The sequence below is a fragment of the Neoarius graeffei genome, chromosome 10 (assembly GCF_027579695.1).
Source record: "Neoarius graeffei isolate fNeoGra1 chromosome 10, fNeoGra1.pri, whole genome shotgun sequence".
NCBI classification, from domain to species: Eukaryota; Metazoa; Chordata; class Actinopteri; order Siluriformes; family Ariidae; genus Neoarius; species Neoarius graeffei.
Window position 1 is genome coordinate 67855481 of NC_083578.1, and position 26059 is coordinate 67881539.

Genomic DNA, 26059 nt, shown 5'->3' on the forward strand with positions numbered 1-26059 from the left:
TCTAGCTCCACAGAATACAAGCACCTGCCTACTTTTGGTGGATGTGACCTCCATGTTTAGTCGGCAGCAAGGTGGTTTTCAGTCGACTGGTTCACTGCAGTTTATTATTGCTCTGCAAACAGCACCATGTGACTGTATCTGCTATGCTGTACAAAACTCTGGACACCGCTTCCTCCTTTCCATATTGACACAGTGGAGCTGGAGTTCTCCTCCTACATGGGGGGGGTGGAAGGTGAAATACTGAAGTTTGTCTAATACTAAATTGGGAGCTGCCATCTGAAGCTGCTGTCGGCTAAACTGATTTTAGGTTGGACAATAAACTAATTTTTTTTTTTATTGTACTCCCTTTACTCAAAAGACCCCTGTTTCTACCCTGTGAAGAAGAGCTCACATCATACTGGCTGACACATTAAGAGCAGTGAGCACGGCCCTGCTGCTATCTAGAATATCCCCAAAGAAGCACTTGTCCTGGTTAAATTTAGTTTATTATATAGTGCAACATCATTGCCTAGCAGTTTTTCAATAGCCTCTGCCCTGATTAAATCAAGCTGGGAAAATAAACACACTGCAGTGCTGTCCTCATTTTGTTCAGTTTCCTGGTTCCAGTTCAAATCAAGAATTGTTTGTGCGTTCAAGATGCATCTTGAGCAAACAGTCACAATAAGCCAAGTCTCCAGAAGTTGAAACTAGCTTCTAGGTTTCTTCAGGTGCACATTACAACAGTAGCATGGATCCAAGTTGACACTAACCCTATGGCCCTTTTCCACTGCCTGGTCCCAGCTCAGCTTGATCAACTCTACTTGCCCCTTTTTGGTTTTCCATCAGGCCAAAGTTGTGGCTCGTAACTGTCAACCAGTACTCTTTGGCCTTGCCTCCGTCGATTTTGTTCCAAGTGAGCTGAGGCGATACCCAGAGATGACATAACACTGGACTGCTGATGATTCTCCGACCGGTCACTGTGTCCTTGCGTGAGATGGCTTTACTCTGACTGAAGCAGGATTCCATCTGTCTTACTAAAAGTTGGAATCCTTAATGGTTTCTCATGGCAGTGAAGGACCGAAGCCTTCAGTGTGGCTTGCTTTTAAAATGCTTACTGGCTACAGAGATTATAATCAGCGTGCATGTACACTTTTGCCTACAGAGGGTCCGGTGACTCATTTTTAATACAGGGTGGCTTTTTTTTTTTTTTTTTTTTTTTTTAATTACTTGTGCTGTTTGTGAACTATCATTTTAATGCTGTTCCTGTTGCATCTTGACAGTTTTGGCAGCTTGATCTAGCAGTTTCACTTGCATGCCCGTAATAGTAGGAAAAGATGTTCCTGTGTCGTGATGACCACGTTGTTGTAGTTTTGTGGTGTTTTCCGATGACCTCCGTAGTGGAAAATGAACTGTGGATACCAAAAGCAAATTAAGTTGAGCTGGTACCATGCAGTGGAAAAGGGCTTTTAGACTATCCATGGATAAGCTGCAAAGTATCTGTAAATACCCCTATATGTAACAATATGCGTATCGAAATCGCGATACGCAGAGCCACGATCTGTATCGCGATACAAGAAGGCAGAATCGCGGTACACCCTTTCAAACTTCTCAACCCAAAAACAGAGGCGCTTCCAAACTTGAATTTATGAGTACTTTACTTTTTATTTAAATTACATTTTAAACTTACTTAAATTACTTTTTTTTATATCTATTAGTAAGTCGTTTTTTCGCCGACCTGCAACAATCTTCTGCGAGTCACGCAACGTCCACACTCGCCACTGGCAGAGCATTCATTTCTTTTAAGCGGTCGCAATTCTGGTTGCGACGCGGGGAGCGAATCTGTAAACAAGCAGCTCATTGGCTGGCTAGGTGTGCCACAAGCCAATCACTTGACCGGAAAGGCATGCAGTGTTGCCAGATTGGGCAGGTTTAGGTGCTTTTTGGCTGGTTTTGAACATATTTTGGGGTGGAAAACGTTAATATCTGGCAACACTGAAGGCATGTCTGCTTGGGCAGAAGCCTTCTGCGGCAGTTACATTTTGACACGCGAGCAATGTTTCACCATAAAAATTCCGTAATTTCCATCTGTTTTCTGTGATCACAGAAAATCATTGGCCCTATGAGAGTGAGAGAGCCACCCCCCCCAAAAAAAAAATCTTAACGGATTTACACGATTTGGAAAAATGACTTTTTCAGAACCGAAAAAAACAGAGCTTCTGGCTCAACAGTATTTTGAGAAATAAAACAATCTTTGGATATACATTTGTTCATTTTTGCATACATATTACTCCATTCTCTGCAGTGGTCTGAATTTTATTAAATAGTTAATGTAAGTAAATGTTAAGTCAAATTTACTACTTTTAAAAAAACATTTAAAAAAAGAATCGTGGGTCAAAAATCGCGATACGAATCGAATTGTGAGTTGGGTGTATCGTTACAGCCTTTTTATATATATATATATATATATATATATATATATATATATATATATATATATATATATATATATATATATATAAAATTATAATTTATTTTAAATAATCGTTTTTCCCTTACTCCAAATTTGGTAGTGCAATGAAGACATGCTTGATATCTAATGTCCACGTCTTTGGTTTTTTGCCCTGGAGTTACAATGAAACTAAGGATTGCTTTTAGGCTCCAATTTATTTTGTACACTCTTCTGGCCTCAAGCTTCAGAATCGGGAACGTTGTTGTCTAATTTCGGTGCCGGTGCACACTGGGTTGTGTAAAAGTTCTTGTTTGTGTGAAGTCATGAGTAAACACAAATAAGGAAAAGGCTGTTTGGTCATATGTCGTCATGTTGGTGAAACTTTTTGTGAAAGTAAGCAACTCTTGGCCACGTCTTATTATAGAACTGCACCAGACTCCATACTGGGTGTTAAGTCTGTCCTATGAGACAAAGCTGACACGGGCTGGTGAACTCGTATACATCACAGTTCACTTCCTGTCTTCAGAAATCTATAATGTGCTTATAGTCCTTTTTGCAGTTGGAAGGATTTGGGCATTTGGAGTGTATGTAGTAATTGCCACCACTGGCATGCCTCTGCATTTCTGCTTCCTCTGGGAGTGCTGGTCTTATACAGTCCTCAAACACTTGGTGTGATCAGAGGCTGCAGCAGACTGACTCTCTCATGAGCATCTACGGTATACCTATTGCCCTCTGATGCATGGGAACATTTCAGTGCCTTTGTAGAGGTGCATGGACTGTCTGTGATGGAGCAACTTTGCTCTCGGGTCACCTTCCCCAGGAGCAAGAGTTACTTGCACGTCCCTTTCGGGTTTGGCCACGGCTGACCAGAGAAGGTCTGAGAACTACTGTACCTGGACTCCTCAGTAGTTTCCTCATAATCCCTGGTGTAAGTCTTTGAAACACTGCAATCAAATCCCTTTATTTAATGGAACTGAATTTCCATTCTCTTCCATAATCTGGTTTGAGCCAGGTATTTATAGATTCATATCAGCTGTAATGAAACGCCTTTTTTCTCATTCATGTCCTATTGCTTTCAATTGATGCCTGGCTGTAAGTCTCAAAGGAGAATCTCTGGGATTGTGTTGGTGGGATCTCGCAGTTTTTGGCTGAAAACTGCACCGTTTTTTTTGGAAGAGTCCCACCCTTCTGTTTATTTTCTGTGTGGAAGCCCTAGCATGAAAGCACATTGCCAAGCACCACTCCCAGGATCAGGAAGTGTGTTTTTGCTTCGCAGGAGGAAACCAGAAGCCTGCTCTTGTGCTGAAAGCACAGTTTGCTGGCACTCTCCCAAGCACCCTAGTCTAAACACCCAGCCTACATGCAGGACTCTGAAAAGCCTTCATAGCTCTTGCATAAACTACTGAAAGTACAAGATGGCTAGATTGAGTAGACTAGAGAATTTGTTGGTTTTTTTTTTTTTTTTTCAATAGCCAATAAATAGTTTGGGTTATAAAATACAGAACTTGTGATGTGCTTCAGTGATGTTTTGTACTAGTCTCTTTAAATTAAATGTGGCTTTTTTTTTTTTTTTTTTTAAGGGCCATGCACTAAAAGTTGACCCTAGTATCTGTAGAATGTGATTGTGCACCATAGCATTCTTGCTTGGTGAGTCATGTTTTGAAGGTTTATAAAAATGGTGCGTGTGCGGGCTTTCATAGAGATCTTGCAGTCACGTGACCAGAAAGTACACAACCCCCATCTTGTCGGTCAAAAACACAGCTGAATACTGCTGCACTCGTGTACAGAATGGATCAATTTCAACCGCCGGACTACACGGCTCATTTTTCTAATGAACAGATAACTAGATATATGTCTAAAATAAACGATCTACAGATTTGTGACCCTTATGGCTTTCCGGACGGAGTTTTCACGACCGGATTTTGAACTGCCAGCAGAATACCCGGACGTGTATAATTACCTCATTAACTTTCCCTCGCTGTTCAGTGGTGAAGCACTGCGTGCTTATAAATCTCTGGACAGTTTTCTTTACAGAAATTCAGGATTTGTCAGCGACTCAGATGTGGCATCTTGTAAACAAGAAAACAATCCTCATTGGATGGGTAAGTCACTTAAGTATTGAGTATAGCACTGACCAGCCGATAATAGAATAAGGTAATTCCAAATCGTCTGTCTTGTTTACATGGATCTGGCGTTGGAGAGGTAGAGGCTTGGCAGTGGAGGTTTGAGTAGCTGTTTTCTGAGCTTAGTCAACAGGCCGGCTCTGCCTGTAGCCTCGCTTTTGCTTCTGCTCCCGGCGCTGCCTCCTTCACTTTGCTTCCGATAACAATCCACGGAGACCCCACTGGTCTCGCCCGGAATGTGTTTTTTTTTTTTTTTTTTTTTTTTTCCTCGTCTGGAATGTTGTGCATGCGATGGAAATCGCTACAAACCGTCATTTTCTGCTGGAAACCAATGTCCAGTAAGTCCATACGGTTGTAGTGGATATTGAAGTCCGGTACAGACGAACAACATGCAAAAATACACACAAAAAACACAAACGTGCACAGGTAGGGAGAGCTTGTAGCCGCAGCCGTTGTAGTAGAATTGTATATAGTAGGGTTTTCCAGAAGAAAAGGTAGAAGTAAAAGCAGAAGTAGAAGGCGGAATATGGCGTTTGACCGACACTATGGCGTCTGTCGCAATCTGGATCGGCTGTGACGTCACATGCAAGTGCTCCGTTGACTGCAAAATTCTGTTTCACACTTCATCTTTGGAACTCTCTGCAATTCTGGGCCAGTATTGTGCCAGTTTTTATGGCCTTAACAGGTACTTCCCACTGGCTTCAGCATGCAGTTCATCATGACTGCATGTTTTGTGAACTCCCCTTTCAGGTCTGTTTTTCTATTGTCATTGTGTAATGGGGGGATTTTCAGACACTTTGGCTCCTGAGGTCATGTTACTGTAAGTTTTTGGGTCATTTTGATGGCTCCCCTGTGACTTCCTCAGCATCCATCCTTTTTTATCCTGACAGTGATTCCTACTATGGGTCTAGACTCAACTGACGATCCTCATCAAGCCTGTCTGCCTGCTTCATTGCCACGTCCTTTCCTGTTGTGCTGTGCTGCAAATATGACGCATCTCTCACTGTGTGCTGGCATGGGTCATAAAATCTGAGTATTCTGAATTAAGTGTTTTAAAACCTGCTGAGGCTTTTTTTTTTTTAAATTAATTTTTTTTTAAATGTGGGTTTTGCACAACGTTTTAGCCTCCCTCGGATTCACTTCTAGATTTCAGATGTCCATACTACTACTACTATTTTTTTTTTTTTTTTTTTTAAATAGTTGAGAACCTGTTCCCAAGTGGAGCAACAAATTTACTGTTCCCATCTTCATTATCAATCACAACACTAGCCAACTGTTGGCCTCTGGGAGTTTGATATAACCTCAATCACCATCCACATCCACTGGATATGTGCAATCGCATGCTCTGATAGCCTAGTAGTAGCAAAACCAATCAGCTCATATACTGAGAGTTGAGGAAACACAAAATGGAGTGTGTTGCTGAACCAACTGAGGAAGAAATTTTCAAAATGTTGCTCAACCCCCCCCCAAAAAAAATACAAAAGGACAACAAAACATGGAATGAGAATCTTGGGCACATTCACTGGATTTTGAGGTACGTATGAATGCCATGTATAAATACGCTATGCACTGTGTGTGTGAGAGAGATGTGTAAAATTTGACTGAGGCTATTTCCTGGTGGCACGAAGATGTGAAGTTTATCTTCGTGTGTGGGGGGGGCAAACAAGTCTGTCCATCTATCCCCCCGACGCAAGATAAATGTCATCTTTGTGCTACGTGTCATTTTTTTTTTTTTTTTTTTTTGGTGGATGTGCCCATAATATACACAAGTTTAATAATTTCAATTTTGAACCAGTTCATTTTGACAACGTGTCAATTCAGTGGGAAAAACATTGGGCGTGACCATCCGAGTGAAGATATTGTAAAACGTCACTCAAATCCGCGATGTATTTTGTATGAAAGACACAAGTTTTTCAATATAAGAAGAAACTTCAGATCTTTGAGCCAATGTGTGGTGATCTCTTTGATTTATAGACACATTCACAAAGTACCCAAATCAATAAACAATTGCCGTATTTTCCGGACTATATGTCGCTCCGGAGTTTAAGTCGCATCAGCCAAAAAAATGCATTACGAAGACGAAAAAAACATGTACGTCGCACTGGACTGCAAGTCGCACTTTTTTGAAGGGTTATTCCATCCATAGAATCTGTGATTCTATATGATAAGCGGTGCGTGGTTACTGCGCGACTGCATCGTTTATTTAATAAACGAACAGCTGAGCAGTGATAACGTGCCCTTTGCCCTGTAAGTAGCCTAGTCTGATTATTTTAAATATCTACTACTATCTTTAATACTATCACTATCGTTATTACTAATAGCCTTTATTATTTATTATTATAATAACTAATATTAGTAGCCTATTACTAATCGTTACTATCGTTATTACTCGCGAAGAAAAAAAAACACATACGTCGCACCGGAGTACAAGTCGCATGGCCAGCCGAACCATGAAAAATACGGTAAGTCCTCACGAGTGATTGATCACGGTTGCCATCTGGATTTTATGTGTATGTAAAAGAGGGTAGATAGTTTGGGGTTTTGTGTGTTGAACAGTCCTGTGATGTAACATGCTAGTGGTCATGTTCCCTGACTTGTAGCGGTTGTACTGGGGTGGAAACTGGCATGTGACCAAATTTGGAAAGGGGGATGATTTTAAACCTATGCGTTCTTTTTAGTGTACTACCTACCACCTGAGGTGTCTGTGTCCACAGTTTAGCGAGAGCATTTATGTGGTATTTTTGACCTCTTGCTATTGTAATGTAGCTTTCAAGGGTTTCTTATACAGCAGTGAAATAAAACCCCTCTGACAGTCAGTTCCCAGTCAATGCTGAGGGGAAAGAGACAGGACCTGAAAGATGGGTAGAAGTTGAACTGCATAATCCTAAAACTGTCTTGTGAGCCAGTAGAAAACAAGATGGCCAGTAAAAGTAAATGGATGGGCTAGTAATTAAGTAGCAGTCAGCCCCTGACTTTTGTTTTTCTTATTGTTCATACTGTCTCTGGGAAGAACATCACCAAATTCGCTAAAGTATTTGAGGTTTTCTTGTTGGCAATATAGTCCCCTCTGTACTAGTGACTCACTCCAACCTTTTGTTGGTTGCAGGAAGGGAGTGTTCGCACAGGAAGTGAGCTCAGAGCTTCCCATGCTGTCTTCCTCTTTTGAGCCTAAATATCAAGCTTGGAAAAGGGCAACCAAAATGGTATTTTTAGTTAACGGATTCTGCTAAATGTGACACGATGTAGCTATTGCAACTTTAATTTTTAACGTTGATCTATTAAGACAACGCAAGATAAAAATCCTTGTTCTTGGTCATATTGTGGTGGTTTAATTAGTATCACTTTTTGTCACATCTTGTTTTTGTGGTCTCTGCAGGGCCCAAGATTAACTTTTTGGTCCATCTGCCAGTGGCTGGTAAATTGAACTTGCTGGTCATAGAACTACACAAAATACAAGGTCATTGTTTTTAATGTGACTAAATGACTAATTACCCACTGGTTTCCCTTTTGAAAGGGAGCTATATAGAGGATGTTCCCAAATGAGTGTAGTGTGTGAACTTCACTATTCAAAGATAAACCTCATATCTTTACACCACTGTGTAACGACTTGTATTATAGACACATCCATACAAAAAATGCAAGTTAATCAAAAGGATTTTAATTTTGAGCCGCTTCGCCATTTTGATGACCCAGGTAAAGTCAGTGGGAAAACATTCCAAGTGACCTCATTGGAGTGAAAAATCAGGATGTCTTCTATGAAAATGGGAGTTTTTATCCCCTGCTGGCTGAAGAGCCCGAAGGGGGATTGTCGTGGAAGAGTACTCTTTCTGAAATCAACTCCTCTCAGTTTTTGGAGGAATTTCATAAAACCTTGACAGGATTCTTTGTCAGTAATACACACATTGCAATTTTGTTCAATTCAGTCATGTTTTACCAGAGTTACATAGATGTAGTTGCTAGCAGGGGGATATTGTGCTCTCCGATCACTCTTGTTTTAACAAAAGATATATGAAGTTTATATCTTTCATAGACACATTCACAAGTACCCAAATTTATTAAAGCAGTTCATTTGACGTGAGGATATTGGAAAACGTTACTCAATGTCCCAGGTGTAGTTTGTATGAAAAAGTACAAGTGGTGTATTTCCCAGTAAGACTTTGTCTATATAACACATTATATTATTGTTTATAAATGGTAATACGAGCAGGTCTTTGTGTAGTACCTGCAGCAATATGCTGAGCCGCATCACTTGTTGCTGCTCTCTTCTCCCCAGGGCTTAATTTGAGCCGGAACAAGATCCGGAACTTCCGTCGTCGGATCCGGCAGCTATTTTCATTTCATTCGGTGTTCCGGCAGCTATTTAAATGGATCAGATCACCTCCGTGACATCACAAAGGGAAAAAAAAAAAATCAAACAATAAATTAAATAAGTAAATAAAATTTTAGTGTTCGGTTTTGATTTTGATATCTGTTGATTTGATTTCTCTCCTATGACATCCACAAAATCTATGCGGAAGAGGGAAGGAGGGGTGTATATATTTCCGCTCAGTAGGACACCGGGTTTTTTGTAGCCGTTAGCTTGCGCTGTGGAAAAAATGGCAAAAAAAAAAAAAACAGAAAGCTTACTAAAATTTTTCAAAGTCCCAGGACAGCCGGATCCTAAACGACCTAAAATGGACGACATTGGACACCGTGACACTGCACCAGCTGCAAGTGTACCAGTCTCCAACTTGTTTTGTAAACCCTTTATTTCTTAACTATTACTTGACTTGATTGCACCTATGTCTGCTGGCACTGCTTTTAAACTTGAAATATGCTTGAAATCCTAGGCTATGCTTTTAAATACCCTACTTAAATCCTTAAAATGAGTCATTTAACTCATGTCTTGTGTGAGCTGATCTCCAATGGTAAAATAAACCGGTTGTGATATGAGTACAGTCTGTTATTTTAGAAGATAAATTTAATATATAATTTAATATATATATGGCTCTCACGAAAACGTATTTGAAAATATGTGGCTTTCATGGCTCTCTCAGCCAAAAAGGTTCCCAACCCCTGCCTTAACATATGTGCGGGGAGCGAGAGTGAACTTGAGTGCCTGTTTGGAGAACATTCTGAGCGTTGTCCAGGATTTGATAACTGGTGCTTTTGCAATACACTTCATGCAATAGGCGTGTGCGTAAAGTTATAGTAAACCCCCCCCCCCCCCGCCTTTTTTTTTTTTTTTTTTTGAGTCGCCGGACCCACCCACCTCCTGCGTTCCGGGACCTCCCACTTCACAAATTAAGCACTGCTTCTCCCCCCGATCAATCCCGACCCCCCCCTTACTGGGAAATGCCACATCATTAAATGGCTTTTAGCCTTCCACCATGCTCCTCTTAACTTATTTTTCCTTCTCCACTTTCCTTTTTGGGCACCCTCCTCTGGCAATGTGCCACAACACTGAGTCTCTTAGCTGTTAGCACTTGCAGTTAGTTTTAGTTTGATAGTGTCCCCAGCACCAAAAATGTCTCTTGGGTGGTGTGGTGGACAGGGAGGGTCAGTCAGCTTTGTGTTTGTAGTGATTTTAAATTTGTAGGGAAGTAAGCCTGTTTCAGCAACCCACCAGTGGTGACTGACATTGCATTTTGTGCATAAAAATAATTGTGTGGTGTGGGTTTTAATTTTAGGCCCTGGATCTCTGATTAATGGAATACTTTTTATCCCAGCTCTAAATGTCATGTTTTCCACGTTTGTGTGTGGAACCTAGTAACCTGTAGTGTCATGATTCAGGTTCATTGTTCCCACCAGCCAAAAAAAAACCTGGGATCACATTCACATTGGAACACCCACCTCTCCATATTCCAGTGAAATCCTGATGCATTAAAGGAACAGTCCACCGTACTTCCATAATGAAATATGCGCTTATCTGAATTGAGACGAGCTGCTCCGTACCTCTCCGAGCTTTGCGCGAACTCCCAGTCAGTCAGACGCGCTGTCACTCCTGTTAGCGATGTAGCTAGGCTCAGCATGGCCAATGGTATTTTTTGGGGCTGTAGTTAGATGCGACCAAACTCTTCCGCGTTTTTCCTGTTTACATAGGTTTATATGACCAGTGATATGAAACAAGTTCAGTTACACAAATTGAAACGTAGCGATTTTCTATGCTATGGAAAGTCCGCACTATAATGACAGGCGTACTAACACCTTCTGCGCGCTTCGGCAGCGCATTGATATCGCTACGTTTCAATTTGTGTAACTGAACTTGTTTCATATCACTGGTCATATAAACCTATGTAAACAGGAAAAACGCGGAAGAGTTTGGTCGCATCTAACTACAGCCCCAAAAAATACCATTGGCCATACTGAGCCTAGCTACATCGCTAACAGGAGTGACAGCGCGTCTGACTGACTGGGAGGTCGCGCAAAGCTCTGAGAGGTACGGAGCAGCTCGTCTCAATTCAGATAAAAGCATATTTCATTATGGAAGTACGGTGGACTGTTCCTTTAAACCAACATCCAAATTCATGCATTCCTCAGAAATGCATTGTGGGTTGGGGGGGGGGGGGGGGGGCGAAGTGTATAAACTTCGCTTTCACATTAATTTTTAAGAGTAATGCCTGATCTGTGTGAATGGTTGTCTGTGTCAGCCCTGTGATGACCTGGTGACTTGTCCAGAGTGTACCCTGCCTTTCGCCCGTAGTCAGCTGGGATAGGCTCCAGCTTGCCTGCAACCCTGTAGAACAGGATAAAGTGGCTAGAGATAATGAGATGAGTAACTTAAACACGCAATACAAGTTGCATGTATTTTAATCTAAATTCAGGGAAATGTATATTTGTATCCAAGTGAGTCTAAGCTTACCCGTCTGTGTTCTCGCTTCTTGAAGGCCGATCTTGTGGCTTTTTTTTTTTTTTTTTTTGAAACAATCTGACTTTCAGTTGTTCGTTCAGTTCTCCATTCATTTGCTGCTTCTGCATAAGGGCGAGATGGCAGCAATATCCAGCAGATAAATCAGACGGCTGGTCCACTCATTCTCCATACGGAGTACGCCGCATTACTGCTCGGCTCGGGCAATTACTAAAACCTGGGACAGGATGTCGCTAGTTTTAGCAACAACCATGGGGAGCTTGCTGCCAGAGTGAGGAGGTCATGTTCCATCCCAGGTTTTACCAATGATCCTCGGCTCACACTCCGGGAGAACTGATGCAACTAAACTTGCTTTCCTTTTAAAAAACAAAACTTGTATTTTTCTTTAACTGCACCCTCTTTCAATACGGGCTTATAGCCAACGCTCCTCGACAGATCAGAGGTCTTGTACGAGTCTTCAGTAAAATGTGCAGAGCAGAGGAGAGGCCATTTCATAGGCACCCAGTGTGCCCATGAACTTCTTGCAAAACGTGTCAATCTTTGCAGTTTGAACATTTTCTTGGGCCATGAATGTAACGTAAAACCACCTTCTGTCTTGTTGCTGCACCGGCCAGCAACACCTCTACGTGGCATGGTGATAAATTGGCTCAAAATGGAGGATCGGAGTTGCAGTCAGCTGTGTTTTTAGTATAGTGGAAATGGCAATGAGACTGATGGACTTCCTGCTGTGACGTTATGGCCGTCAAGGTCATTCACTCAGACCGCTACCTGTATAAGTCACTTTTAAGCGTAAAAATGACTTGGATTTATTGTTAACGCTCAACTATTCCTGTGCCATTCTTGAGGACTCGAGGCATTTATAAACAAAAGTGAGGCTATGGCTCTGTGTATATATACTTTAAAGCCCTTGAGCATGTGCAGTCTGACCTTTTTGGCTTTTCATCTATTCACTGGGATGGAAAACAAGGTCAAACAGAGAGGCTGATGGTTTTATGAGGCGCTTGTTTCTCATTTGCGTTCTAACTGTGAAAGGAGGCTGTGTCTAATCTGCAGTAAAACTCTCCTGGTGGTTTGAAAGTCACCGGTGCACTGTAACAAGCAGAGCCGGCCATAATTGAAGACGTTCTGTACGAGAGTGACAGTGTGATGAATGTGCATGTGTGAAACTGGGACGCTATCGCCAAGAACATTCACGGTCTCTCTCAAATACACATGCGTGGGGGTGAGAGGAGTGTGTGACCTGCTTTAGGTCTTTTCTACTTGCTTTCTCTTGGAGTCCTTAGTTCTGCAAAACTGCATCTTTTTGCTTTGTGTGTGCGTAATTTGAGGCGATTCCAGTCTGTTGGTTCCACTTTCATAACTTTTGCCTGCATTCATTAATCATTTAATGTTTGAATTAAAATTCAGCAAGTTAGCCCCATAAGCCTCAAGGTGTGGCTGGGCCTGAACCTTTTGACGCAGTGTAAAATAATGTTCTCTAATGTTCTTGTTTGGAAGAACTAACTAGGTTTTGTCTGTTCAAGTTTGGAATGAACAGCCAATATACTGTAAAACAAGGGCTGACTGGTTATCATTAAGTATTAGAATTGCACTTATTTGCCTATTTTAATTTAGTTTCTATAGTCTTTTTAAATGAAGAAAAGAATTTTAAATAATGCTTATACTAAAAACCTGTGTGGGGTGGATTTTTTTATTTATTTATTTTTTTTAAACTACAAAACTGAAAACTAATGGCCAGCAATGCATATTGCTTTTTAAAACTAACAATAGGACAGGGTGGGGTTTTTTTTTTTTTTTTTTGGGTCGTATCTTGTGTTTTATGATGCACCAAATGTTTTCTATGGGTGAAAGATCTGGACTGCAGGCTGGCCAGTTCAGTACCTGGACCCTTCTACGCAGCCATGATGCTGTAATTGATGCAGTATGTGGTTTGGCATTGTCATGTTGGAAAATGCAAGGTCTTCCCTGAAAGAGACGTCGTCTGGATGGGAGCATATGTTGCTCTAGAACCTGGATATACCTTTCAGCATTGATGGTGTCTTTCCAGATGTGTAAGCTGCCCATGCCACATGCACTAATGCAACCCCATACCATCAGAGATGCAGGCTTCTGAACTGAGTGCTGATGACAACTCGGGTCATCCTTCTCCTCTTTAGTCCGAATGACACGGCGTCCCTGATTTCCATAAAGAACTTCAAATTTTGATTCATCTGACCACAGAACAGTTTTCCACTTTGCCACAGTCCATTTTAAATGAGCCTTGGCCCAGAGAAGACGTCTGCGCTTCTGGATCATGTTTAGATACGGCTTCTTCTTTGAACTATAGAGTTTTAGCTGGCAACGGCGGATGGCACGATGAATTGTGTTCACAGATAATGTTCTCTGGAAATATTCCTGAGCCCATTTTGTGATTTCCAATACAGAAGCATGCCTGTATGTGATGCGGTGCCGTCTAAGGGCCCAAAGATCACGGGCACCCAGTATGGTTTTCCAGCCTTGACCCTTGCGCACAGAGATTCTTTTGATGATATTATGCACTGTAGATGATGATATGTTCAAACTCTTTGCAATTTTACACTGTCGAACTCCTTTCTGATATTGCTCCACTATTTGTTGGCACAGAATTAGGGGGATTGGTGATCCTCTTCCCATCTTTACTTCTGAGAGCCGCTGCCACTCCAAGATGCTCTTTTTATACCCAGTCATGTTAATGACCTATTGCCAATTGACCTAATGAGTTGCAATTTGGTCCTTCAGCTGTTCCTTTTTTGTACTTTTTAACTTTTCCAGCCTCTTATTGCCCCTGTCCCAACTTTTTTGAGGTGTTGCTGTCATGAAATTTCAAATGAGCCAATATTTGGCATGAAATTTCAAAATGTCTCACTTTCGACATTTTGATATGTTGTCTATGTTCTATTGTGAATACAATATCAGTTTGAGATTTGTAAATTATTGCATTCCGTTTTTATTTACAATTTGTACTTTTGTCCCAACTTTTTTGGAATCGGGGTTGTACAAGATCATGTCCTAAAATGACCCATGCACGGTGTCTGTTCAGTGGGTGCAGTGATCTTTTACTGAATCGTGTGTTGGTCCATTTTTAAACTTTACTAGTGGTGCTCAACTTTCAGAATCGGGTGGCTTTCAACCATTAGACAACCAAACACTTTATCACCTGTCTCTCAAACTGATTGATTTCCCAAAATGCAGGCATATAACTAACATTAGAATGGTTTAGTGAGCGCATGCTATAGACAGAATGCATTTAGGGCAATTTGAGCTGTGGGAACAAATATCCAAGAACAGGAAAAACACTGGCAGCCCCTGCTTGACTAACTTGAGCTGAGGGCAAGGAATTGTATCTGGGCAGGGCGCTGACAGCTCCACTATGAATGAAAAACTCCAAAAACACTTTCAGCGGACATCATTCAATCCATAGGAGTTCAGTTTTACGTGCTGTGTAAACATGCACATTGTGGCATATTAATCCATTTGGCAATTCTAACATGCAGCCTGAACAATGTCCCCAAATAAGATTTCTTCATCTTGCATTCAGCTTTTCAGCAGTGATGATACTAACGCTACGTTCACACTGCAAGGCTTAATGCTCAATTCTGATTTTTTTGTGAAATCCCATTTTTGTGAGGTCGTTCACATTAACAAATATATGCGACTTGTATGTGATCCTCAGTATGAACGAAAAGCGACCTAAAAGTGTTCCGCATGCGCATTGCAGGATATGACGACGTCACACGCAGTGAGCATGGCCAGTGTTTACGGAAGTAAAACCGCCCGGTTGCGGTATGACCCATCCAATCTAGCTTGAATAGCTGCATCCCCCCAAATGGAAATCAGCTCCCTAACCTCTGCGTCCTTCCATTGAGAAGATTCAGAACCTTCACAGCCCGAAGCGTCCCTCGCATTGATGTCATGCGCAGGGGCGCAGATACGTTTTTTGAACTGGGGGGGACAAAGCTGCCAGCAAACCAACCCCGATATGCCTGTCAAACTTGTTTTGGGTTACCATAGCAACCAAGCTCGAGCTCGCAACCTGTGCAGTCTGCGCAGCTCAACCAACCGAATATCAGTCTTTGTTTTGTTTTATGTGAGTTGTTGCAACTATGTATACACTGCTGTGCACCTCAATAAACCGAATGGTAATTAGTCTTTTGATTTTTCCGTGAGGTTTGCCTTATGCAAAGAAAGACAGCATAGATGTTTTTTCCTCCCTATAAGTGGGGGGGGGGACCGAGCGAGGTGAATTTAAATCTGGGTGGGACGAGTCCCCCCCCCCCCCCCCCCCCCATCTGCGCCCGTATTTATGCGCCATGTTGTAACTTTTTTTTTTTTGAGAGACCCGCCGCCTACTTCAGCGCAGAATAGTGACGTTTGTGGCTTGTTGATGACGTGTAAGTCGGATGAATGCGACCTGGCGGTTCAGACTGAAGTCGCATATGAAGAGCGGATAGGAATCGGAATTAGGACCACATATCCAAACGGCCTGGGTCGGATTTGAAAAAATCGGATCTGTGTCGTTCATATTGTCAATAAAAGATCGGATACAGGTCACATATGGGCGAAAAGATCAGATTTGAGTCACTTCAGCCTGCAGTGTGAACGTAGCCTAAGAGAAGCACCTAGAAAACTTTTGTTTTTTTTCTTCTTCCTGTGTGCACATTTTCACTGCTTCAGATGGGTTGAATTCGAAGAGAATTTCACTCTGCTGTAAAGTATGTGACAACGGCCTTGAATTCTAAAAATCTGTTTTCTGTAACCATGTGGTTTTTATTTAAACTGCCAACAAAATGCACAAATCAACAGGCTTCACTTTCGTGAAGTGTAAGTCTCCTTTTCTTTTCTCATTGAATTAAAAATGAGCAAGCAGTTCGCATAAAGTGATCAGACTTTTTACACCCAGACACTTGACACACGGGCATCTTTAGGATCGTTTGCAACAATTTAGAAGCTCTGTACCAACGAGCTCCATTAGCCTCGGTAAATCATGTAGCATGTAGGTGAAGTCGCAATTTGTACTCTGGGCGCAATATTTGAATCTCTGAGAGTAAGGTGTCTGTGTGCCCAGGGACACGGTTTTCTTTTAAAATAAAATCTGGACACGGTATACAGGTACAAATAAGTGTCATGCATGGATATTATTGGTCAGTAAAAAGGTTGTTTTTGGGTTTCGTTAATCTTTAATTGGGCTTTTCTTTTTTTAATAGAATAACTGCTCAAGCCTAATGTAAAAGCACAAAAAGCGTTTTAATCAAGGATGATTTCTCACTGAAGAGAGAAAGCTTCTTTGCTTTTCAGTGTAGTACAATTTTAGTATGTTGCTCATGAAAAGCAGTTCTGCTTGTGTATTTTATGTGACTTCCTCACTTTGGCATGGAATCCTCTCCATACTTCTCTCCACCCAAGGAACATCTGATAGGCTGTAGTGCCAGTCTTACTGCCCTTTAACTTGGCTACCACCAGGAGCATTCACAATCGCACGAACCCTTGTTTGTGCCAGCATGCTGCTTTTTAGAGCAGAGGTGAACCGTATGACCAGGTAAAGACTGAGTGTTTCTGTGGTGTGACTGCATTATCCTTGGTGTCCTGAACCCCCCCCCCCCCCCCCCCCCCCCCAAACACTACCTGCTTGCGGTAGATCTATTTATGGGTGTTTCTATGCTATTCTGGCGGAGACATTTTCAGGCCATTGTGTCCTTGTTTTCCACAAGCACTCACTGCAGGACCAGACCCAAGGAAAAGGGCGGGGCAGCAACTCTCCAACCGACTTATTTCCCATCAGTAGGGCCCATGGAAATGGGGCCAGCTTGGTCACTGTTCTCTTCCCCAAAAAAAAAACCCTAAACTGTGACTGACTATGCAGTAACTAATCTCCAGCCAAAGGCCAGGCCCAGTGTTGGAAATGGTTACCAACAAGCAAAGCAAGATGGTCTTGAATAATACCCCCCCCCCATTATACTTTTTTTTTTTTTTTTTTTTAATTTTGTTTTACATTTTTACAGCCTCTAAAACCAACAGTGTGTTAGACATTTTGAACATCAATCTCATTATTGTAACTTTTTTTCTTCTCTCTATCTACAGCAATGGCAGCCATCCGTAAGAAGCTGGTGATTGTAGGAGATGGAGCATGTGGGAAGACATGTCTTCTCATCGTTTTTAGTAAAGATCAGTTCCCTGAGGTCTACGTGCCTACTGTATTTGAGAACTACATCGCTGACATTGAAGTGGACGGCAAACAGGTTAGTGAGAAGTGGCAAGTCATGTTTGATCTTATTTTAGCATTTTGAAGCAAGTTTGGGTGTTACTGAGGATAGTCTGACATGACAGAAGTGTGCTTTTTCAGGCAATGTGAAGATTTCAAACGAACAGGAACTAATGTGAGCAAAGTTACACACAATGTAGACTTGATGGCCTTGCATTCATTATAGACTTTGAAATAATTTAAGTGGTTTTGCCAGTGCACACTTTTTATAAAAAGCTTCTCTGGCTATAAGGCTGATGAGCTATTGCCGTGGTGTCTGTCGTCTACAATTCAGTTAAATCGCACCTCCTCCGTCAATTCTCCACGAATTTCCATTCCGTTTTGTTTGAAAGAACTCATCACGCCACACAAAACTTGGTCATTATTTTTGTCTCTTTGGTTACAAGTTAGTAATTTGGGCCAAATTAACAAATTTTCCAGGCCTCTCACTAGAATTGTATCTGTTCTCATCAGATTTCAGTTCTGATGGATGTTTTGGGTCGCTGTTCCCTCCCAGAACAAAACTTGGTTGTTTTTGTTTTTGGGCAATTCCATGTAAATGTCAACCTCACCATGCAAAAATAAAGCAACATGTAATACATCAAAACCACTCCCAGAGATATCACCTAGGCCTGTATTTTACAGATGTGAATAAGTTGAACCAATTTGTAACCAACCTAATGTCACTGTCAGTCTTTCTTATAATGTAAACCCCAAGCTAAAATCAACTTTGATCATGTACAATTCTATATTATTGCCACAAGCCACAGAAATGTATGCTAAAATCCACAAAACAGCAAAACAATAGCCATCCTAAATATTATTTCAGAACTTTGATAGTTTTAGCTGATATTTGGAGTTTTTCAAAGGGTTATGGTGGTTAAATTGCTGATTTTCTAAACATATGCCATGTCTATTTCAGATGCGTCACATCCATAACGGAATTTCGTCACATCCATAACGCTGACTTTTCCTTCCGAAACTCTGCATGAAATACAAAATATTTTAAAGATTTAATATTCACCTTGGACCCCTCTATCAAATGGATATCTCCATTTCGACATTAGGTTTACAATTTCAGAGTTTGATAAAAATGTACAGTCACCCAAGAAAAGTGATACTTTTTCTGTCACATCCATAACGCATCTTTTATTGGCATTTTCTGGCATGCCCTAGATGTACTATGGGAATTGTTCTTGTTCTATCACTTCTCCAGTATGGTACAGCCTTAAAATATGCAACACCTGTTTAAATACTGGGAGACAATAAAACATGCACTGGGTCATTTGTTGCCATTTTGAGTTCAAGTGTCACGTCCATAACGCTGGAATTGCTCTCTTCCTGTTGTAAACGATTCATCATGGAGGTTGGTTCTCTCACGCGCTCTCTCACATTGTCACGTTTCAGTTTTGGTAGTCATGGCTGTTTTGATGGCAGGCCAGATGAGCTACTATGTCCTTGACATTCTGGTACATATTTTCCAGGATAAAGTTGACGTTTTGTGTGGAATTGCTCTCATGTATTCATGGATTTTCATTGGGGGGGAAATGTGTAGAAATGTACATCGGAGCAGTCAGTTTGATGTATAGTGTATCAGCTGGTTACAGTATATCGTTCCTGCATAACATGGTGTCTGTATCAGACCAGTGTTGACCTGGTATTGGATGGTATTGATCTTGATCCAGTTTAGTCAGCTGAATGTTTGTGTTCCTCCAGCAGCAACCCCCCCCCCCCCCCCCTTTTTTTTTTTTTAATAAATAAAATTTGGTACATTTGGCTTTCAGATGGCACCATTAGTAACTGGTAGAGTGAGGCATGGTAGTCTGTAATAGTACCACTTTTCTGCCAACCAAGGACAGTAGCCCATGCTATCTGTGCAGGGCCATTAGATGAATGTTGATGTATTTCAGTAACTGCAGTGTCTAGCCCTTGAACAGGTTTGCTCATCGGTGCCTCAGTGTTTCATTAAGACCATGTGCAACAATCACCATTAGCCCCATTTATTAAATATGCATGTTAAAAACAGTCCCAAGCCACTTGCAGTTGATGGCTGGAAGTGTAGAAACTGGGTGAGCTGTGTTGCACTTGGAGTACTACTTAGTGACACTTATTTCATCACCTACAGGCTGTTCTCTGAAATGTTGAGTTAATTCTACACTGTTTTGCAAGGCCATGCACATTCAGACCACTTGATTTTAAAGGAACAGTCCACCGTACTTCCATAATGAAATATGCTCTTATCTGAATTGAGACGAGCTGCTCCGTACCTCTCCGAGCTTTGCGCGACCTCCCAGTCAGTCAGACGCGCTGTCACTCCTGTTAGCAATGTAGCTAGGCTCAGTATGGCCAATGGTATTTTTTGGGGCTGTAGTTAGATGCGACCAAACTCCTCTGCGTTTTTCCTGTTTACATAGGTTTATATGACCAGTGATATGAAACAAGTTCAGTTACACAAATTGAAATGTAGCGACTTTCTATGCTATGGAAAGTCCACACTATAATGACAGGCGTACTAAAACCTTCTGCGCGCTTCGGCAGCGCATTGATACGGAGCTCAGATATCAATGCGCTGCCGAAGCGCGCAGAAGGTGTTAGTACGCCTGTCATAGTGCGGACTTTCCATAGCATAGAAAATCGCTACATTTCAATTTGTGTAACTGAACTTGTTTCATATCACTGGTCATATAAACCTATGTAAACAGGAAAAACGCGGAGGAGTTTGGTCGCATCTAACTACAGCCCCAAAAAATACCGTTGGCCATGCTGAGCCTAACTACATTGCTAACAGGAGTGACAGCGCGTCTGACTGACTGGGAGGTCGCGCAAAGCTCTGAGAGGTACGGAGCAGCTCGTCTCAATTCAGATAAAAGCATATTTCATTATGGAAGTACAGTGGACTGTTCCTTTAATGCTTAGTAACAGGAGCAAATTGTGTTGAAGTAAAATGGATGTATAGTCAACTTGGTACAACCTTGGTTCACAGTTCACCTCTGCGTGTTGTAAAGAAACCATTATTTCCGACTGTCAGGATGTACAGAGAGCATTAAAGCTGGCAGTCAGTACAGGCCTAGAAATTCATTCATTTATTATTATTATTATTATTGGGCGGCACGGTGGTGTAGTGGTTAGCGCTGTCGCCTCACAGCAAGAAGGTCCTGGGTTCGAGCCCCGTGGCCGGCGAGGGCCTTTCTGTGCGGAGTTTGCATGTTCTCCCCGTGTCCGTGTGGGTTTCCTCCAGGTGCTCTGGTTTCCCCCACAGTCCAAAGACATGCAGGTTAGGTTGACTGGTGACTCTAAATTGACCGTAGGTGTGAATGTGAGTGTGAATGGTTGTCTGTGTCTATGTGTCAGCCCTGTGATGACCTGGCGACTTGTCCAGGGTGTACCCCGCCTTTCGCCCGTAGTCAGCTGGGATAGGCTCCAGCTTGCCTGCGACCCTGTAGAAGGATAAAGCGGCTAGAGATAATGAGATGAGATTATTATTTTTTTTTTTTTCGCCAGCCAGACTAGTTACCTTCCAAAGTAACTAGCCAAACAGAATCAACTAGCCAAAATTTGTTCATGTATGAATTTTACTTCTGTCAAAAATAACACGAGTAGTTACCATTGTTCATGACTAATGTGCATTTATTTCAAGACCCGAGTATTTTGATACTGTTGTTAAATACATAAATGAGAACAACACAGAGCACCATAATACAATATCAACAAATGTATTGGAAAACTTGGTGTATGAGTATTGAAAACAAATATACTTACTATCATGACTATAGCACCCAAAATATGTCCAACATGCTTTCTGTATTTAACCATTTATGAGAGAGAAAGCATTAGGAGCTTCATATTGACTAGGAATCAACTTGAAAAAAATTAATTATTCCATAAAAATCGTATCGCAGCCAAGGCCTACCCTGCTCCCACATTTGCTTATAAGTCCTTTGTTGTTTTCTCCTTCTCGTACGCTTTATCGGTGGCCTTTTTCTCCTCTTCAGACTGAGGTCGCTTTGTCCCAGTCTCTGGCGGTTTCTATAGAACCTCTTTCAGCGTCACGTGATCAAACAGTTGCGTGCGCAGCCTGGCAACGGAAGCAGTAAGCTTCCCAATTGATTCTGGGACAGACTAGCCTGCTTATCAATCATTTAAACATGGATATATACTGTTCTCAGCATAAACATGTCTGGTTGTTGCGTATACGGTTGTACGAATCGCTATTCCACCGGCAGACTAAAGTTTTATAGGATTCCTAAAAGATCACAGAGCAACAGACGGCAGCTGTGGCTGCAGGCGATTAAACGTGTGGACTGGAATGAGGACATAAAAGAAAAATGCAAAACAGCAGATGTAGACACCAAAAACAATGTAGCACCGACTTAACGAGGTGGAGCAGCAAAGCTGGATCTATAGTAACGGTACGTTACTAGTTGACAGGTTTGGCTTATGCAACAGAGGAAAACGAGCAAAACAAAAAAACGACTGAAGAGCAACTCTAATCCTACCTGTCCATCTTTCCACCTGGGTTCTGGCTTTTTGTGTATGTAAACACAGGTGGCACAAAATCAGGACTACTGGAGTCCAATGACATCTTGCCTATAAAACACGAACACATTTGTTTTGCCTAGCAAGCTAATGGGCAAATCTAATAACTTTAGCTGCATAGCAAGCTAGCAGCTAGTGCTACTAGCCAAAGCTAACGTCAGTTTATCCAACAACTTGAGCTGCTTTTGATTACCTGCGTGGTGTAGAATAATAATCACTAATGTAAACAAGGCTTCCAGTAAAATCAGTAGATAACCTTACCTGCTATAAAGTGGGCGCTACAGACATGAGCATTTTTTATGTCCTCATTCCAGTCCACACGTTTAATCACCTGCAGCCACAGCTGCTGTCTGTTGCTCTGAAATGGGTGTGATCCTTTAGGAATCCTATAAAACTTTAGTCCGCTGGTGGAATAGTGATTCGTACAACCGTATACGCAACAACCAGACATGTTTATGCTGAGAACAGTGTGTGTGTGTATGTATGTGTGTGTGTGTGTGTGTGTATATATATATATATATATATATATATATATATATATATATATATATATATATATATATATATGTATATGTGTGTATATCCATGTTTTAAATGATAAGCAGGCTAGTCTGTCCCAGAATCAATTGGGAAGCTTACTGCTTCTGTTGCCAGGGTGTGTGCACAACTGTTTGATCACATGACACTGAAAAAGGGTCTATTAAATATGTACATGTATCCGGCCACTGAATATTTGGCCACTTTCTAACATTGTCAACCCACTCATTGATAACACAGATCCGGGAGTCTAACACCATTTGCCAAAGTTAACTTATTAAGGTAACTTGGATGGTCTTTTGTTGATGATCACCTTGCATAGCTTGACAGGCTGTTTAACTCTGCCGTACTTCCGTTGCCAAGCTGCGCGTGCAACCGTCTTTGTTTACAAATAGAAAAAGGATCTATACACTTTCAGAAAATTCCACATTGTAACATAGCTTTGGCAGATGTAGATGTAAGCAACAACAAAAACACGTGTTTAAATGGGCGATAATGTGGCCACATCTATTGAATTTGATAACGTGATACCGCGATATTCAACGAGATGCATCATGCATGCACAGTAGTGAAAACCGACAGCCTGACTCGTACACGATATGATTTGGAATTCTTCGGTATTTTCCGTCTTGCCGATAAACACATCGATTAACACGGACATGGCACACGCTTAATATGTGGCGGCTTTAGGTGGGGGGGGGTTATATAAAATTATTTATTTTTTTTAAAATGTATATCTGTAGCCGCTTTATCCTGTTCTACAGGGTCGCAGGCAAGCTGGAGCCTATCCCAGCTGACTACGGGCGAAAGGCGGGGTACACCCTGGACAAGTTGCCAGGTCATCACAGGGCTGACACATAGACAACCATTCACATTCACACCTACGGTCAATTTAGAGTCACCAGTTAACCTAACCTGCATGTCTTTGGACTGTGGGGGAAACCGGAGCACCCGGAGGAAACCCACGCGGACACGGGGAGAACATGCAAACTCCTCACAAAGACCCTCGCCACCCACAGGGCTTTATTTTTATATATATAAAATGGGCTGGCTGGCTAGTGACAGGAATTACCTGCCAAATGACACATTAAGTCACCTCGGGCGACTGGAGCACTGTGAATTTCGAGCCGTGCAGTAGACGTAACGTTTCTGAATGGTCTTTTTGCTCTCTAATTACGCAGTGCTGCCGCCTTTTGTTTAGGTTTTTTTTTTTTTTTTTCTAAATTGAAACCTCAAACATTTGGACACCTATTCATAGGTTTTTCTGTATTTTGACTATTCTACGTTGTAGAACGATATTGAAGAAAAACTATGAAATTGTGGTAAATAAACACACTAACAATGTTTTCATATTTTCAGTTCTTCAAAGTATCCACTGTTTTACCTTGACACTTGGCATTATGAGCTTCATGAGGTTGTCACCTGGAATGCTTTTCAATTAACAGGTGCCTTGTCAAAAGTTAATTGGTGCAATTTCTTGCCTCCTTAATCCCGGTGTCTGAAATCTTGCCTTGTTTCCCTATCCCCCTATTCGCAATCTAGGGAATTCTGTATAGAGGACTATATAGTGAGCTCGTTGGGAAAATGAGGGCGCTTTGAGACACTACTCCGCTGAGCCGTTATTTACATAGTTACTGTTGCACAATTTAAAACGGGCCAGATCAGTCAGCTGGTGGGTTTTCAAAATATGCCTGTGTTTTTGTGACGCACACGATACGGAGTGTATTTCCCACATTAATAAATACGAAGTACTTTGTGTCTGCTGCATTTTTCAGTTCTTTTAAATCAAGGCTGAATACTTCTTTGCTGCTGGCTTTTTATTAAATCAAATTTGAGGCTTTTGATTTAATTCCTCGTGCTGCACTAACTTTTTTTTTTTTTTTTTTTTTTTTTTTAATTCTTGTACTTATTCTGTGTTGGCTTGTTCTATTCTCTTACTATTTTTAATTGTACTTGAATGTCCGTTTTATAATGCGTTTCTTCCATCTATTCACCCCAACACACTACAAATATTATTGCAATATTTGCACCACAACTTAGAAATTTCTCATGCCTGTCATAAGGAAAAACAAACCAGTCCTATACTTGATCTAAACATGCTTGATGTGCCTTATGAAACAGCTTTTCTTTCAGTGTGACCGCAATGCATGATGGTGGATGTATTGCTTGGTTAGTGACAATCAGTTATACGCTACTTTTCATGATGCATTGAGATACTAGGAGTCACTATAGGATGTAATAATTCTCACTATACATTCAGATAGCACTACAAAATGGCGAACTCACTATATAGTGTAGTGGGTGATTTTGGACACAGTGAACGTGTTTTGAAATCAAACTGTAAATAAGACAGTAAATGTCCCTATTCCACAACTTCAGTAATCCATATTATGTCAAGAACTTCAAGTAGTTAAGAGAAATGGTCCATTGCTTTTGAGACGAAGTGGTGTGTGGTGTTTTTTTTTTGTTTTTTTTTTTAATTAATAAAGAAACCACTGAATTAGAAGGCTTGTCCAAACTTTTGACTGGCATTGTCATTCTGAATCAATCTGGCTTGATTTTGAGTGTTATACCGCAGTGCAGCAGAGTTCTCGAGTCGGAGTTAATGAATTCTTTCATTCCTTGTGAAGTGCTCTGTTTCAGCAGTGTTTTTCTACGCTTGGTACCTTGGCATTGAGTCAGCAGCAGGTGCATGTTACACCCACCATGATTGCTTGTTCATGCCCTTTCAGTTCTAGTGCTTGGCATTTTGTTTACTACTGGACAGGTTGGTTTGAGACCTTGGAAGTGGAATGTGGAAATTTGCACTGAAGCGTGTCAGATGGTCAGTGGGCTGTCTGCATGAAGATCACACCAGGGCAATGGGTGCAAAGATGTACTGCAACACTGAATATTTTATTTATTTATTTTTTTTAAATAGATTTGCTTAGCTAAAGTGGCCATCTTGTTCCCCAACATGCTACAGAAAGAAAATGGAAATTTAATGCACGTCAGTCAAGGTGGTATGGGTTTTGGCCAGTGTGTTCTATATAAATTTGAGGTTTATTATATTGAAATTCATTAATGATGGTATTGCATGTTGCCCACTCGCTCATTAAAATTTTGCCTTATTTTGATTATCTTGGTGCTTGGGTGGCACGGTGGTGTAGTGGTTAGCACTGTCACCTCACAGCAAGAAGGTTCGAGATTCGAGCCCAGTGGCCGACTGGGGCCTTTGTGTGTGGAGTTTGCATGTTTTCTCCCTGTGTCTGTGTGGGTTTCTTCTGGGTGCTCCTGGTTTTCCCCCACAGTCCAAAGACATGCAGGTTAGGCTAATTGGTGGCTGTAAATTG

General features: G+C 41.4%; 1 protein-coding gene across 1 annotated transcript in view; it reads left to right on the plus strand.

Annotated features, from left to right (window-relative positions):
* The window catches only part of rhocb (ras homolog family member Cb), a 73607-nt gene that overhangs the window by 38102 nt on the left and 9446 nt on the right, over nucleotides 1–26059 (plus strand). Inside the window, exon 2 of the mRNA XM_060932152.1 lies at nucleotides 17495–17652. Within this exon, the coding sequence (XP_060788135.1) occupies nucleotides 17497–17652 (156 nt within the window). The 5' untranslated portion in view covers nucleotides 17495–17496. The remainder of the gene's footprint in view (nucleotides 1–17494; nucleotides 17653–26059) is intronic.